This window comes from Sinohyriopsis cumingii, chromosome 11, assembly GCF_028554795.1.
Source record: "Sinohyriopsis cumingii isolate HCF-2022 chromosome 11, ASM2855479v2, whole genome shotgun sequence".
NCBI classification, from domain to species: Eukaryota; Metazoa; Mollusca; class Bivalvia; order Unionida; family Unionidae; genus Sinohyriopsis; species Sinohyriopsis cumingii.
In genome coordinates, this window is record NC_142971.1 from 6,331,674 (window position 1) to 6,349,237 (window position 17,564).

Consider the following 17,564-nt stretch of genomic DNA (forward strand, 5'->3'; position numbering starts at 1 on the left):
TGGTCGCTTTTGATATCTCAGTTCTTAACAGACGAATATACGGGTACGGAGCCCTACATACTTTGTAAATTGAATACTGTAAACAACTGAATACTGACCTGGGCACAGAACAAGAATTTATTTTAGATGTGTTTTGTTGTGGCTCATATCAGCCCAATCGCTAAGCTCGCAATGAACTTGTCCAAGTACACAGCTATACTCAAGATAACTATACGATATTCTTGATTTAGCGCACTTAGCTATACAAAACTTATTATCCATTACATTAGTTTCTACATACGTTCGTGAAAAACAACAGGTCCTTTAACAAATATTACAAAGCAATATTTTTTTCTGACAATATCTTCACGCTGAACACCTTGCATGTAATCTTAAAACACTTCATGTGTTTTTATGTACGAAATGGTTGATAATATGCTTTAGATAGGAATGACATGTATTGAATTTCCATCCATGAAAGATAATTGTGTTAATTTATAGGCAGCTGCACGCATTGTCATCAAAATCCAGGTAAATTGATAAAATAATGGTTAGCATGCCTGGTTGCTCATTGCGGCAACAAGTCGGTACGTATCCGCAGGTAAAAGATACATATTAATTTGAAAAGAGGTGTGACTGAGAAAATTATATTGAAGCTCATTGAAATTGATAGCACGGAACCAGTCTACGAAACAGCTATTAATCACGTTATTTGAAGAAGAAAAAATTCCCCAAACTTATTAAATAAATTGTTTCACAGATTTCTAATTGAGATGGTCAAATGTATCTAAACAAAATCACTACACAGTAATCTAAATAACATAATCTGCGTAGGTTAAAAAACACCATACTCAGACGCAAATAAGAAAGCATGGTGACACACAGTTAAATTATCATTAATGTAGAGAATTTATAACATTATTTTGTCATCAAACAATTAGTAATATGGCCTGTGGGCGACCTCATCTCAAATACAGTAATATGGGAGGCAATACAGAAATACCAACTATGAGATTGAGTACCAGTACATATTTTGTAGGGTACGTGTGTGTGTATGTATGTATGATGTATGTATGTATGTATGTGTGTGTCTGTGTGTGTGTACGTACGTGTGCGCGCGCGTTCGTGTGTACTAGTTAATAACGAGGTATGGTTGCGGTGGACACAAAGTGCAAAAGGTATACCTTTTTGCTATAAACACAGCGATCTTCTGGGGCATACAAAATAAACAAAGCCACAAGTTCAGCAGCAGAAATAATTTATATACAGTTATTTTGGTAAAGGATTAAATTTGTCAACCTATATGGATAAGATATTACGATATAATAAACTTTTTACATTATTGTACATTTTGCATATGTGCCAAATTGGACGGATGACACTGATAAAGGATGAGTCTGACTAAGAAGTCAAACAAAGCTAACATCTAGAAATATATACTACTGTATTTACAAGGTGTATGTACATATTGCATAATATGCTGCAAAATAATTCACCACACTATCATACAACAACACACAATTATAGTTGAGCATTTGAATCTTAAATATAAATTACAATGATGTAACTTCATATATTAAAACGAGAGTTAAACTAAACACATACATTGGCGAGGTTAACGTAATACCGACAAGTGTAGAAGTTCATTCATTTCTTCTTGACCTGCTATATCGTGGCCATATTGTCCGTAAGTTGAAGGCTTGGAAGTGTATCCTTTTATCACGAAAGTCTCGAAATTATCTTGAGAAATCCAAGGAACGAGATAACGTAGAACGATTGATGGATACATCGCTGCAAGGAGGGCTGGCAATCATAATTCCGAGGTGCGCCTGACACAAACGGCATATCATATTATTAAGTCCAGGAAGAGCCCCTTGAATTGATATTAAGTGATAAACGAGTCTTCAACTCCTAGTTATCGTACGAGGGCATTTCAATTAAAGCATCGTGAGAAAATCGTTTAAAATGAAATAAAAAATTTACTTTGCAAGAAAATCTTCAGGAACACTGGCAAAAAGTACTGAATAAAGCTTAACAAGTTTCATACAATGGGTTGTTTGGAACGCCTGTTCTAGTATAGAAGGTGTCCGCTACAATACGGGTTCTACCGTGAGGGGGTTTCTTAATGTTCTCCTTTCTAACCACATCCCCCAATCTCCAACCATATTCCCAGGAGCTTAAGAGCGGGAAAGAAAATTTGTCCTCTGGGCTCTTCATGTATCTTGAATGTAAGTATTGATATCTACCTTTTCCCTCCTTGGTAAAACCATCGAACAGCTTCAATTTGGTGTTTGGGGTAACCGGTCGCATCTCCGCCGTGAGCAAGCTAGGATCCAAGGATTCCTTTGCCGTAAAATCATTGTTATGCGATATTTTCTTGTTAAACCTGGATTCCTGAACATCAGTGTTCATTCTTTCTAATAAACCATCTCTTGGTTTCGGAGCATTTTCAATTTTCCTCTTGAAAACTTCGTATTGCTTTGACTTCTGTCCAGTTGTAGCACTGGTTGAGCGCTTGTGAAACCAAGCCAGGCGAGTGTCTCTTTCTTTGTTGTATGACTCCTCCAAGAATTTCTGGATTTGTGTGTTAGCTGGGTAGTTTCTGCTAGCCATACTCGCAACTTCTTGTCGTAGCTTGTTTGATCACCTTGGAAATAGTTTTCCGTTACATTATACAGTTAACTTGCCGAGGCACATCAGTAAACGGAACTGTGCGGAACATATCAACGTCGCCAAGAGCAACGTGACGTAACAAAGTCTCGCGAGTGGACGCGAGATAAACTTAGTTCCGCTTAAAATCTCAATAAACATGGCGCCTAACTGTCCTGAAGAAGTCGATGTGTTTACAGTTCCTCATTCGCGAATGAAAGAACTTGTACAGAAATATTTGGACATGGTACCCTAAATGATTGCCCTATTTCAGAGATACATTTTGGTGTTGTTGCCATTTTCAGGCAATCAGGCAATATTTAGACGCACTTAGTGTTTTTGTCGTCATTTTGACACTTGTTTTATGTTCCGATTTTGCCTCTGGTTATCATGTGTTATGGTAATTTGCACGGAGCAGAACCTAAACTGTTTATTGTAATTCATTCTGACTGCAGGTAGTTTCTAAATTATGGTAAATAACAAATGGGTACAAAATATTGAATCAAGACCCTAATAATGTCGTCGTACAACAAGTCCCCCTTTTTTGCGTTCCATTTATCCGTAAATAATAAATGTACTGTTTATCAGGGCCGATTGGGGATGGGGAGAGGTACGTGCCCCCTCCCCAGTGATAGGACCCCACCCCCTGGCTGCCACGGATAAAATTACATGAGTTAAAATAACCACATTTAGATCTAAACAGTCTAATACATAGCCTAAAATAGATATACACCTATGAATGACTGTTTTCAGGGCATTTGTTTAGATCTATAATGGCCACCTATCTTACGTGCACAGTATCCCCCAAAACCTTAAGTCATTGATATGAGCCAACTACATGTCAATTTTAATTTCAAAACTTTATATAATACAAGGGAGGATTCTTTTACTGTCACCTTTTAAGAATCTACGTTGATGTCTAAAACTACACATCTGGTAGCATGAAAAATTTAGCACTGCCACTTAGATTAGTTATTTGAATTCTAATGCATACATAAAATTTGATTTCCTTTCCCACCTTTAAGGAATGCCAGTCTGTTTTCCAACATTACACTAGGACATGGAATACTGCACACATTGGTTAACCAAAAATGAGGTGATCATCTGGCACAGTGCACTGTTTTCTGTAATCCTACAATGTAAGACATAGCACATGTTGTTTTGCTTTAGTGCAATGTCTTACCATCCAAATAATGGCCTTGTATAGCGTGTTCCGATGTCATTGATGTTGGAATGAGCAATCAAAGTTTCAGGAACATCTCACACACTTGGCAGCCTAGATCAACACTCTTCTCCCCCCCCCCCCCCAATGTTTTGGACTACATGCATCATTTTCTTCAGCGTACTGACCTGGTTGTTGATAACATGGTTCAGTCTATAACACCGTTGGGTTCTATGGCTTCCAACTACTGTGTTATAGTAGGGTCACACTAGTAGTAACTAGATTACCCTATTTTAAGTGCAAGTTAGTACAAATGTTTAATCAACAATCCTTAATCAAGAAATTTTATGATTTCTTTCCAAGTTCACCATAAAATGGCACTTGAAAAGATTTCTAAATTTGTTTGAAACGACCCCTATACCATGTACACGAGAGCATATGCACATGTCTTTCAGATCATACTGTTAGTCCTAATTTCTTTGTTGCTGATAAAACTTTACAGTAACTGTTCATAGACAACACTCTGAAGAATTAAAGTCAGTATATGAATGAATTAAACTCTTTGTTTCAACCAAATCAACGTACCACAGTCAACATGCAAGTGTATCTATTTTTAGAAAGATGGGTTTTCTTAATAGAGCCACTCACTTTGTAGTTTATTAGGATTGCATATGTAAGGTATTGTTTGTCTGTGTACCTATGGTAACATCAGGCATTGGTTTGCTGATTTTCATTACTTCATATTTTTTTACATGAATGAGTTAACTCAGAATACAACCTTGACTGTACAGCATTTCTCGAATTACACTACAGAGCATTGTCTTGCATGTTTCTGACCTACATAATTGCATTTTAAAGCTAAATCTTCAATAACATAATATTTAGACTTTGCTTTCTATGAATTGTATATTTTCCTGACAACTTTTATGAAAGAGACAGTCTAATAAAGTGGTACTTCCCGGACACTGATGTACACATGGCAGTTAAAAAATTCATGTTACCGATTTTATTCTTAGAACACAAATTGCTATTATGTTTAAGTTTCAAAAAGCATGTTTTTATCATGTAAGAATAACTTGCAGAAATTGATAGCTGCTAACTTACTTGTGAAAGGGTTAATTGTCAATCAGCTATCAAAACACATGCCTGTGAATGTGCAAGACTTTGTCGTCGCAGTTGATATCAATACCAACTATATATTGGCTTGAAGCCTACATTTCGCTTTGATCTATATAACATAACAATGGAACTAACTTGATAAGGTGAAGGAGCATTTCAAAATGATCATTCAGTGTAACGTCTCTTAAAAAAATCACAGTACGAAGTTGTTTTCGCTTTCCTAACAGAAGAAGGCAAGTTTTCATTTTTTACTAAGTCACCCACTTCACCTGGTAGTGTGACCCCTGAGTTGTTGTTAAAAATATTGCATGTATTCATCTGAAAACCAGATTATATAGCAATAAGGATATACATCTATCATTAAACAGGAATCACATTTATATTTGAAGATCACATATACATATATTAACATATGAAATAGTTTCTGATATACTCCTTGTCCCCCAGCTGAGTCATACCAAAGACTTATAAAAATGGTACTAACAGCTGCCTTGCTAGGTGCTCAGCATTAATAGGTTAGTGTTAGTACTGGTCGGCCTGGTGTCAGGATAATGTGACTGGGTGGGACATCATGCTACATGTCTGTGGCATGATGCCCCAGTGCTAGACATCACTATAAACTGTCACATTGCTGACATCGTAGCTATAAATTTGAAAAATTGTTAAAGCAACATTAAAAATTCAAATCAAACACATACTCCTTGTCCTTTATAAAACCCTGAATTTATTTTACAATGTTTAAACTGTTATTTGGTGAGTGGTCTCTTCATTTTCATTACGATGTTTAAACTTATTTGGTGAGTGGTCTCATCATTTTCATTTCTTTCAATTACATTATTTATTTCCTCCAGTGTTAAAATCGTTCTCTTTTCAACTGGTGGTTCTCCCATTGTTATTAAGATGCTAGGTCTAGGTGTTGAGATTATGAGTGCTCATTTGTAATAATGACTGATGATGATGGTTTTGATTAGGGTTTGGGGAAATATGGAATATGTACATGTACATTTTATATGTACCTTTGAAAGAAATATAAAGACATCAGCACACAGTTGACAATTACAAATAGTTGAGCAGATCCCATCATCATTCTTGTGTTTAAGTAGAAATTAGACTTACATTTTGATTGTTTTGTGAATTTAATGTTCAAACACACACAGCTGTACTGGATCTGTTTCTGTTTGTCCATAGTGACAAGTTTAGGCTTTCTGCCAAAATCAGAAATCACTCCATCTCAAGATTTTATCTAAGTTGGGATGAATTTTCTTACAAACAGAAGATTAGTCCATGTCTCATGGGAAAGAACAGAGAAGATTCTGTTCCTGTTGGAGGCACTGAGAGTCAAGAGCACATTGTTGGCTTGTCCTTTTATCTCTTCGCTTGAGACCTTGAAATCATCACTGGATCTGGTTCTCTTAGGTAAACTGCACACTTGCATCCTATCCAGTTTCCCCTTTCGGCAGCATGGAATCTACATAGGGACTGATAAATTACTTAGATTATTTTGAGATTTCTGCCATTATCTTATTTGGTGGACAAATCATGCCTGTTTCAGGTTGGACCCGGCCCCCACCCCACACCACTCTTACCTGTATGAAGCCATTTCAGATTTGTGGTGGGGCACACTTCTAGAGCCAGAAGGAGTGATTCATGACCCAGGAAGACTGTACTTTCCACATCAACAATTTGGAACTGGACTGCTTGGGTGGCCTAGTGGTTAGAATGTTTGCCTTGGATACAGGTCACAGGTTCAAACCTTGGCTGAGTCATACCAAAGACTTTTAAAAATTGTACTAACAGCCGCCTCACTTGGCGCTCAGCATTAAGAGGTTAGTGTTTAGACTGGTTGGCCTGGTGTCAAGTTAATGTGACAGGGTGGGTCATGGTGCTATGTGTCTTCGGCATGATGCCCCAATGCTAGACATTACTATAAACTGCCACACTGCAGATATTGTAGTGATATGACTGAAAAATTGTTAAAGCTACATTAAAAATACAAATCACACACGCACACACACATTTGGAAATGATTGCAGTGTTTGGGTGCAATTTTAAATTGACCAAACTTTACCAAATCAGAGTTCGTGTAGTGGTTTCCATCGGCATTTTGGTGGTAGCTTACCTCAAGAGACAACGAGGCACATATGCTCCTTCTCTCAGCATGGAGGTTTTGAAACTACCTTTTTTTATCAACTTAAATTTGTCACATTCCTGGCAGAAATATTTTCATGTGATTTTTTTTTCTTCTTCCTATGTTTAAAAGCAAACTCTCTCAGTGAAATTACTATCATTATATTTTGTATACCAGCAAGCTTTCTCACATGTCCACTTTGGCTGTGCCTGAGACTCGAACCCATGCAGATGGAGGTGAGATGGCAGTAATCCGTAACGGAGAGCGCTTTAGACCACTTGGCCACTCGGAGCCCCAAGTATTTGTTGTAATATAGCACTGAATCAAAAGCTGACTTCCTTCTGTTGTGTTAATTTTGTCTTTGGTATCAAAAAAAGGGGTGGACTAGTTGAAAGGTATGCAAATCCAACCTGCATAAGAGCTAGTGGCCCCGGTCTAGTGTTAGGTCGACTCATTTCCAGCAATCAATCGATCACTGTACAATTTTTTGGGAGAATGAAATATAATTAAATTATCTTAAATTAGCGTACTCATTCACAAATTTGAAGCAAGACAACCATGCAAAATGAATACTTGTTGATATAAAATTTTGTTTCACACATACGTTTTATTGATGAAAAGCTGGTTTCAGAGTTTGTAGTTAATTTGTAATTCCTAAATTGGCACTTGGAGATTTCCTCATGGAAGAGAAGTTTCGCTATTACTTGCAATGAAATCATGGCATCAATATTTTATTATAGAACAATAAAAAATGTGACTTTCGACTATGCCATTTGTTCCGTTTGTTTTTTTACAATAAAAGGAATCTTGTTTGATTGTGAATTTGAATCAATAATTAGTCTGGTTCCCTGATTAGTATGCTCCTTGAGTTGCATTCCACAGAAGTAGAGAGTAAAACATGGAACATAAGGATCAGGAAACCAGACTAATCAACAACATAAAGCAGTGATGTTTTTACGTACATGTGAAAGTTGTTGAAACATGATGGAATAATGTTAGTGACCTCACAGTGGTTGGACATCTTGAAAATAATGGTCAGTTTTACATAAAAACAAATAACTTTGTTAGAAATACTGCTTTATTGACATTTATTTTCAATGTGATTTTTAAACAAGTACTCGGCCATTAAATGGATCAGTTTGCTTACCCACCCATTCACCTCCAACACGGTTTTCTTGATGTTCAGCGAGGATGGTATAATTTCATATTGTCTTGGAGATTCCTCGATAACTCATGCCCTCGCTTATAGTGCAGTCTGTGTTTTATGTTGTGCATGAGTTATCAAAGGAGATGTGTATTTTGTTAATCTGATTTGAAAATGGTGTGATTTGATCTCAAAAATGGCCACAATGGAGGCCTTCTTGAATATCTTGTTACCACTATACCCTCTCAATAGATGGTTTTATTGACTTAATTCCACACAGGCAGAGGTGAGATTTGAGTTATCTGTAAAGGCAAGTGCCAGTGGCTTTAGACCACTTGGCAGAGGTGAGATTTGAGTTATCTGTAAAGGCAAGTGCCAGTGGCTTTATTCCACTTGGCAGAGGTGAGATTTGAGTTATCTGTAAAGGCAAGTGCCAGTGGCTTTAGACCACTTGGCCACCTGGCGCCTCTGATTAGTTCAGTGATCTTGTAGTCATGATGGTAAAGGGTGGTGACAAAGATTTTTTCTTGAATCTGCGAATAATGTCAGTTCAGAAAATGTTTTTTTTTACCATATTTGTTGTGTTTGAATTTGTTAAGAATATCTGAAATGTTTTACATTTTTAGTAGTTCAAACAAACTAAAAGGAGAGAAGAATTATACTTCTCATGAATTCCTGTACATTCTTTTTGGTTTAAATGCATGTACAAATATCTGCACACAAACAAATCATGCACTTTGGTAAAAAGAAAACTGTAATAACTCCACATTAACTTCACATTTGTTAAGAAAATATGAAAACTCTATTACTTGCATCACATGAAGTAATCCCTGCCTGATTTGGACTAGAACTATCCTTCATCCCATTTTAAGACTGAAATGTCCATCATAAATATTTTCAAATATGGCATGTATATATTTTTACTGGATTTGAGCTTTAAAAAGAATCTTTTGATTAAGTGAAGCAATGTTCTTGAGTTTTAGATTTCCCCAAACAGCATTGTCCACATTTTTCTAATGTCATGTTGGTTATTACTTTCATTTAAGATGATCTCCACAAATTTTTCTGATGTGTTTCATCTGACTACACTGCTGAAGAACCTGCTTAATACATTTCATGAGTTCAAGGCTCACGAGCAGATCGAGAACAAATACATCATGAAAAAATTGAAGAGCAAGCTAAAGGCCCTGTCAATTCAGAACACAGCTGTTTGTAACTGTCACAAGGATAACAAGCTTACAGATATTCTCAGTCTCCTAGAAGATGGCTATCAGTGTACAAAGAAATCGGATGCAGAGCGGATCAACTATGGAATCAAATTGCGCAAGGCTTTGGAAGATTTTACGCAAGATTTTATACCTCATATGGAGGAAGAAGAAGAGGTAATTAGCTTTGACATTACTAGGAGGGAAATTAAATCACTTGTTAATTGGAACATCTTTACCATATGTTCCAGCACATTATATAGTAAAAAGCATCTTAATGTCTTAGAGTTCTTTTATAGATCGAGAAATACTGTATGCACTTGCTTATAAGATAAGTCCAGCTGCAAACTGCACAGACCCAGATCTGCCATTGCATAATGCACTGGCAGATCTGGGTCTGTGCATTTTTTTAAAAAGGAGTAATCAGCAGAACAAACAATAGACATCGATCTGCAGGCACATTATGTGACAGCAAATCAGGATCAACTTATAAGAGAGCATGCATGGTAATCCAGTAATCTTATTACCATAAAAGAAAATACTTGTACTTATAATTAATAATAAATTGTCAGAAAGGAGCTAAAAGAGATGAACATGTCTGAGATAATTTGGTAAAAGTTTGGAAAATTAAAAAAGTATTCCTTATTCAACATATTTAGTACTTGTAAATATTTGAAATTTGAGATTATGTTTCAGTTTTGAAAGTCATAGACCCTCATCACTAGGAATGCTATTCTCAGTTACTGTAGTATCATTTATTTTTGTGGGAATCATTGTTCATGGTTTGTTTAAAAATAATAAATTAAACTTGAACACCAAGAATGGCTTGTCAAGATCAACTCAACACAGACCAATTATTCCTCCATCAGTCATGTATGCAATCGATCAGTACCTGATGCAAGATAATCCTATCACACTCCATCAGACATGTATGCAATCAATCAGTACCTGATACAAGATAATCCTATCACACTCCATCAGACATGTATGCAATCGATCAGTACCTGATACAAGATAATCCTATCACACTCCATCAGACATGTATGCAATCAATCAGTACCTGATGCTAGATGATCCTATCACACAAACAGGGTTTGGTTATACCTCTCCATCCACTTTGTTACATGTGGATTAGAATTCCACAGCCAGTTAACACCTACCAGTCTTGAAATCAGGTTTGATGAAACAGGGGCTGAATGTCATTTTGACACATCAAACTATGCAAAAATATCATCAGGGAGACTTTAATGCTAAGAAGGAAAATTCTGACAATGTATGTAACTGGTGGTCAAAACTGCCCAGTCATGTCAGTAAAATACTACCTTACATGCATTAATCCAAAAGCTGAATCACTGTTTTGTCACACTGATAAAAATGCTTTTGAAAATCCCCAATTGTGTCAAATATGGTACACAATAAGATGTGTTGGAAAGAGACAATTTAGCAGTTTCATGCTTGACATATGCAAAAATGCCCATATATCTGCAAAGTATACTGCCCACTCTTTTGTGCCAGTTTTAAATACAATGACAGATGCCAACCTTCCTTCTAGGCAGTTTGTCTCTGTCTGACCACTCCAATGAGCTTTCATTGAAAACTTACACAAGGCCCACTACTCATCATAAGCAACAAATGAGCAACATTCTTTCTAATGTATGTTCAAATGTAGCATTGTTTGCTTAAGACTCTTCTGCAGTACTGTCTCATGCCACTGTAAATGTTCAAATGACCCCAACAAACTCAAGCAGCTGTTTAAGTAAATGTTCAAATGACCCCAACAAACTCAAGCAGCTGTTTAAGTAAATGTTCAAATGACCTCAATAAACTCAAGCAGTACTACTCAAGTAAATTTTACTGAATCTGCTCAAAATCCTCTACAAGCACTATCACATAATAAAATGAAATATATGACAGGTTTCATTACCCAATCCACCTGTCATTTCAATAACTGCACCTTCCAGTTTAATTCCAACTAAAAAAGTAGGTGCAATGAAATGAAATGCCCCATGTCAACTATCCAGGCTAGAATAATAATTGACAAAACATCATGTATCACTCCTGGTTTTTATTATATGGCAATTTCCAGTTAATAATTATAGAAAAATTAAGAAAATGCATAAGAAATAGTTGATACAAGTACAAATATTACAGTTGTAAATACATGAATGTGTCATACAATTTTTCATTTTTATAGTGATATTAAATTCCTGTATTGTAATTATTATTGTACTATATGTAGAAATTTAAGCAAACACAAATGTCACAAATTACGTTGTCTTGCTGTTTTGAACCCGTGTGAAACTCTTAACTTCTTACACTAAGAGCATTCAACATCATCATTTACCTCTGCTTGCATCTGTTCTTTCGTGTGTCTGTCTGTTTATATTCTACATTGACGTCACAAATTTGATGAGCAGGATCAGGTTATGAACCATTGTCACTAAACAAAATCATGGAACAACAATAGGGATAAAATACATACTCAACTATTTTAAGCTGTGTGTGTCTGAATGAATAAAACTGATTTTCACACACCTTCTGTATCCTAACCTCATACACCTACATGTATTAGTCCCGCCTGTTTATAAACACAGAAATAGGTTTTGAAGAACGAAATTAGATCACTCATGTGTCAGAACAGTGATGAATCTGCCAAATCATCATGTCAGTCTACAAACACACAAGTACTTAGAACCATGACATCGTGACTTTAAATATTGAGCTTCCACTTTGAATACACATGTCCGTTTAGGTACAATATAAAAATCATGGTAGCATTGTTCAGATCCTTATATTTGCTTTCACTGGTTAAAGGACTGGTATTATCATGACCTCATTATGATTAAGCAGGACAATCCCAAATGCTATAAATAGCTGTGTAACAGAAATCCCAAGCCTGTATTACTATGCTCAATGAAGATTTTTTTTTTTATGATGCAAACAAAATAACATAACGAAAAGTTTCAATTTCAATTATAAGAGTTTATCAGTTTTTCTCAGTTTATCATGGTATAAACTTGCCATTGCCGACTCACAGTTTTCATATTTTGGCGTTATTTGCCATGTGAGTTGGCAACTGACAGTTTATACCACAATGAAGTCAGAAAAAACAATGTTAAACTCTTAAAATGAATCGATGGTTTTGCCTGTCAAAGTTTGTAAATTAGGAGGCATTTAATTTCATGCTTTAACGCTATGAAAACCAAAGATAAAAAAAAACAAAAAAATACAACAATGCCAAAAGAAATGGCAGTCACTTAAGTGTTTAAAGCAATATTACCGCAATATATCGGCATAAAGCAAAGTTCAGTAAGTACACTGTTTTTGTCCAAGTGAAGAACCTCAATCAGAACTGACACAACCAACAACACTGAAACAAGATGAGCACAAATAAAACACCTGTCAGGATCAGTCACTTACACTGGTTTCTTCTGAGTTGAGTCCTGAACATCAAAGGAAGCTGATGCCATCAAAGATGATAGTTTAACTGAAAGACTTCAAGACAGCAGAATCATTCCTTTCTCTGCACCAGCTTCATGTACAGACTAACTTCAATCACTATACATACTTCTGTATTTTGTTTTTGGAGATGTGGGATGGTGTGTGGTCACTAATTTATGGACTGTTTGAGAATGTAAATTAAGTTTGTTATAGTTGCAGTCATAATGTTGGATAAACAGGAACAGTTTAAAGTTTCTCAAGTTGTGTTGCAACAGTTGTCAAAAAGTAACAAATTTGACTTTAAAAATTTTTTGTTTTGTAATGATTCACTATTTTGTTTTTAAACAGGTATTTCAGCCACTGTTGATGAAGTATTTCACCTTTGAGGAACTTCGAGAGCTTAAAGCCCAGGTTCTTGAGCAGCATTTTGAGAAGACAGAGCCCAGCGACACATCACCTGACTCAGAGAAATACGTACAGGACAGTTTGTCCAGTAAGACATATTGCTAATATATTAAGCACAACTTCAAACACAAAACCAGATGCATAGAACCATTAGAAAATGTTTTGGAGGCTTAGTGTCATCAGTTTAAGTTGTTTTCTTAGACTTTGTGAGCTGAACATTCTTGGTCCATTCACAGTTATCCCCCAGAATTGTTCCATGTCCCACAATGGGGCAGAACATATTATCTTATGAGATCTTTCCACATGTTTGTCCGTGCATATGATTCCCAATTAGTTTCTGAACATTAACTCGAGTTTGCCACCATCTGCTCAGAGATTCTTTTACATGGATATGTGCTGGCTTTTACCAGTAAAATTTGTCACTGTACTGGTGAAAAGAGCGGTTGGTATTCATGTACAGACAGACTGTAAAATGTATTTCAAGTTGTGAAAGATAACTTGTCTCGCCATCAAAGTTTGTATGAAGCTGATCTATTTTCTTGTAATTGTAGACCATTTCCCTACCCACTTTGATCAGTGATTGACAAGGACAACAAAGCAACAAAAGAAGTTGGCTTATCTCTCTGATACAATGGCGTAATTGTGTATACATGCAGTATAAGTCTCCTGGGCTAGTCTGGTAGAATAGAGAACTTACAGTTAGGGCTGGAGTTCCCATGGTTATCAGATTACTGAAAGATGGTATTTGATTGCTGCTGCAATTTAACAAGTGAAAGAGCTTAGAGGTCAGTTTCATCATGTATAATTTCTGTCAAAACAATGCCTAAATCCATGAAAGTGACAGTTGAAACTCCTTCCAGTACTGTTGTTTGACTAATTGCAGGTGTGCGAGGCAATAAGCAATCTCATTTCATCTTCCTAGATGTTAATCAAAGCTTTTATTTCTTTTTTTCAAAAGAAATTATTAACTACATGTTTGTTTGCTGAGGGTCTTATTTGGTTTGGATTTTACCACCTATGGATGACTGTAATTCGTGTGACCTTTTAAGCCATGCTGAAGCTGAAGGCTTTCACTCGAACCAAGACACTAAAATAAAACATATGCCGTGCAGGTAAATGCTTTATTTAGTTTATATAATTGAACTCAGAACCAAAGTTGTTAAGGGGGTATTGATTAAGTTATTGACTCACAGTGACAATAGGGGAATTGGATTGCTTAGAGTGTCCTCCCACCCCATTTAAGATATTTTGACATTTATGTTGGGGTGTGGTCATGAATATGGCAAAGTTGGAATTCACTGCAACTTGGAGAAAGTTAGTTTTATCAAGCATAGAGCACTTGTCAGCAATGTTTATTTTTGTGTGACATCATTTGACTACTGCATTGACCTGTGGTCTCTGCTTGATGAATCTGGTTGCCGTGACAGCGACAGTTTTCTGGTCATTGTTCTTGGATTAAAAATGTTCAGAATTAAGTATGCTTTAGTTCTTTTTACAGGTATGATGTGACTTTCATTTAATATTTAAATTATTTTACAAGGGTTTATTGTTGACAGTTGGACCTGTGATGTCATGGACATGTAGGTTGCAAGATTTGTTTAGTCATGTGACTAGCAATGCAGATGTTAAGTACAAGGTCAAATTTCATCAATGCAGTAGTTTTGTCTGTCAGCAGTTCAAAGACAGTGAATATTATACTCTGAATTTTTGGAACAAAAAGTCATCTTCCTATTGCAGGTAGTCCTAGACTGAAGGTTATTTAAATTTATATGGTCTGTCATGTGCAAAATCCAGCTTTTTTGATAGGCAAATGGTTCTGACCCCACACCTGAACAAAAATGTCAAGTAGCTAAATATGGCAACTGTGTTACTGAAGAAATTCCCATTTGATTCAAAATGCCAAGAAGTGTTTGAAGGAGGGGTACTAAGCGAAAGCATACATATGCACAAGGAAGGGGGTAGAGAAAAAGAGCACAATACAAAGGGGGGAGGGATTGGTTGATCTGTTGTGTATGTACTAAATTTTCAGCCCCTTAGAAGATGTCTGTCAGTTCTGGGGTCAAAAACTAAGGTTATTGGCTGAAGAAAAAAAAAAGAAAATGGCCTATGCACTGTAATTTAATTTCTACTTCATAGACCTGGACCAAAGCGTTGAATGGTTTGCAATTGGGGAAGGAAGAAGCCTATGCATTTTTGGGTGTAAATGTCAAAGGTCACTGTGGCTGAAAGAAAAATGGTTAAAGCATAATTATAGTTCTTCATTACAAGTCTGGGTAGAACTTTGTGGAGGACTTGTGATTGGAGTAAAGTACAAGCCTATGAGTTTTGTGGTCAAACCCAAAAGTCAGGGATGCTGGCTAAAAAAACTAAAAGTGCAAAGAATTTCAGTTCTTCATGTACTTTCACTAAAGTTTGGGATGATTTGCCTTTTAAGTAAAGTACAATCTTATTAGTTTGGGAGTCAAAGGTCAGGGTTGTTTAATGGAAAATTAAAAATGTTTTGTGTACAAGACTTTCATTTCTTGAATATGTACTTTCACTAAGGTTTGTGGGAGAATATCTATTAATTTTGATGTCAAAGGGCAGAGTTGTTGGCTGAAAAATTAAAAGTGGCTTGTGCACAATAATCTCATTTCTTGATCGTATATTTTCATAAAAGTTTGTGGATGAGTGGCTTGTTGAGTAAGAAAGAAGCTTAATTTAATTTTTCTGGGCCAAAAGATCAAAGACAATGAAGCTACCAGGCCTTGTGAGTGTAGTTTTCATGAATAATTGACAGTGACATGATTTGATATTAGCTGTTTCTGAGAATTTGCACAATAAAATGTGAAGTTCCACAAATAAAAAGCTCTAGAGTGTGAATAATCTGAACAAAGTCTGTCTTTGGTAAATTTGTCTGCTTTTTTCCTGATCACCAAGGTGTATTTTTGTATATCTGAAAACCTTTTCCATGCTTCTTTCACACTACTGAACAACAGGTGATAGAAGTTCCATTAAGTTGTGCTGAAGAAAATGGCTCATTATAAGTAAATTACAGTTTGCTTCAAATTACCCTCTATCATAATTTCTGACTCGGATACTGAATGTGCTGTTTATGACTTGGAAACGAGTAAGACTTCAGATGCTGCAGTGGGACCACTGATCGAATGGAAACAGTTGAAGTTTCTAAGGGAATTGGTGATTGCAATTTTAGTGTTGGCTGGGACTCTGTATATAAAGAATCCTCTAACAAGAAGAAAGAGTAAAAATTTCAGAGGTCTTGCTGTCAGGAATACAAATGCTTAGAACTGAATCACACCACAGTAGATATGTTGTGCAGTTTATATAAACAGTGTGGGGAAAATAATCCTTTTACATTGAAAGTTGGTTATCTGAACAGGACAATATTTATACAGCAATTTTCAACAGAATAACATTAATACAGCTACAGGCTGGTTCAAATGACAATTTCAGTTTAATTTGGGTATTGGATATGGCATTGGAAGGGAAAATAAGAGGTGGGTGTAAATGGAGAGATGCCACCCTGGAGATTTCATGACTCCTGCTTTTTGGAACTAAAGAAGGTCCTTGTCTTATCTAGCTGATTCCAGGCAGCATCACTGTAAGTTCAAGGTCACTAACTGATAGCAGAAATCTGGTTTTCAAATAATTACTTGAGTTCTAGACCACGTACCTCAACCAGAGAATTTGGAAGTGCTTGCATGTACATTATTAAAAATATTTATTCGTTTTTTGGGATCAGAAGGTCAAATTTCAGGGTAAATAAGTTTCATGACCACTTTGTGCAGTACTTGCATTTAGAGTAATAAAGAAACTCTTAGAATTTATGATCTAAAGGTTAAAGGTCACATCCTTGGTGCCTGTAATAAGAAAAAAACAGTTTCTTCAATACTGCTGACCTCGATCTGTTGTCAAGATCATATAGACCAACAATGCTAACTTAGTGCCTATAGGATTATTAAACACAGGACAGGCATATAATGTGCTGTTCATGGTTCTCTTGTTTGACGACGCAGTCATGGTTGTATATCCTTCATATTTCCTGGAATATGAAGGGTTGTCTTGACAAGTCCTTGAATTTTTGGAAAAAATGGTTTTTAGCCTTAAGAAGTCAATGAATTAGTTGAAAATCTCCTTGAAAGTTTCCTCAAACTCTTTGATTTTATCGGAAAAAATTTGGGTATGGGGTTGCAGCCAAATTACCTATTGAAAATACAAACGGTGAAAATTATGAAAGGAAGATAACTTCACTCTTTACATTCAGAATTTTTACTTGCTTAATTTCCAAATTTTTTAAAAATAAATAGGATAAAATTAGATTGATGAAATGCC

The 17,564-nt window shown here is 36.0% G+C and overlaps 2 protein-coding genes across 2 annotated transcripts in view; one reads left to right on the forward strand and one right to left on the reverse strand.

Annotated features, from left to right (window-relative positions):
* Positions 1-1,220: 1,220 nt before the first annotated feature.
* LOC149787562 (protein SPMIP1-like) lies at positions 1,221-2,721 on the reverse strand. Its single transcript, XM_089973711.1, has one exon. The coding sequence runs from the start codon at positions 2,590-2,592 to the stop codon at positions 2,011-2,013; it is 582 nt and encodes a 193-aa protein (XP_089829837.1). The 5' UTR covers positions 2,593-2,721; the 3' UTR covers positions 1,221-2,010.
* A 65-nt stretch (positions 2,722-2,786) lies between these two features.
* Positions 2,787-17,564, forward strand: part of LOC149787563 (F-box/LRR-repeat protein 5-like) — a 147,873-nt gene continuing 133,095 nt past the window's right edge. Inside the window, exons 1-3 of the mRNA XM_089973713.1 lie at positions 2,787-2,875; positions 9,228-9,563; positions 13,176-13,320. Coding sequence (XP_089829839.1) covers positions 2,789-2,875; positions 9,228-9,563; positions 13,176-13,320 — 568 coding nt within the window. The 5' untranslated portion in view covers positions 2,787-2,788. The remainder of the gene's footprint in view (positions 2,876-9,227; positions 9,564-13,175; positions 13,321-17,564) is intronic.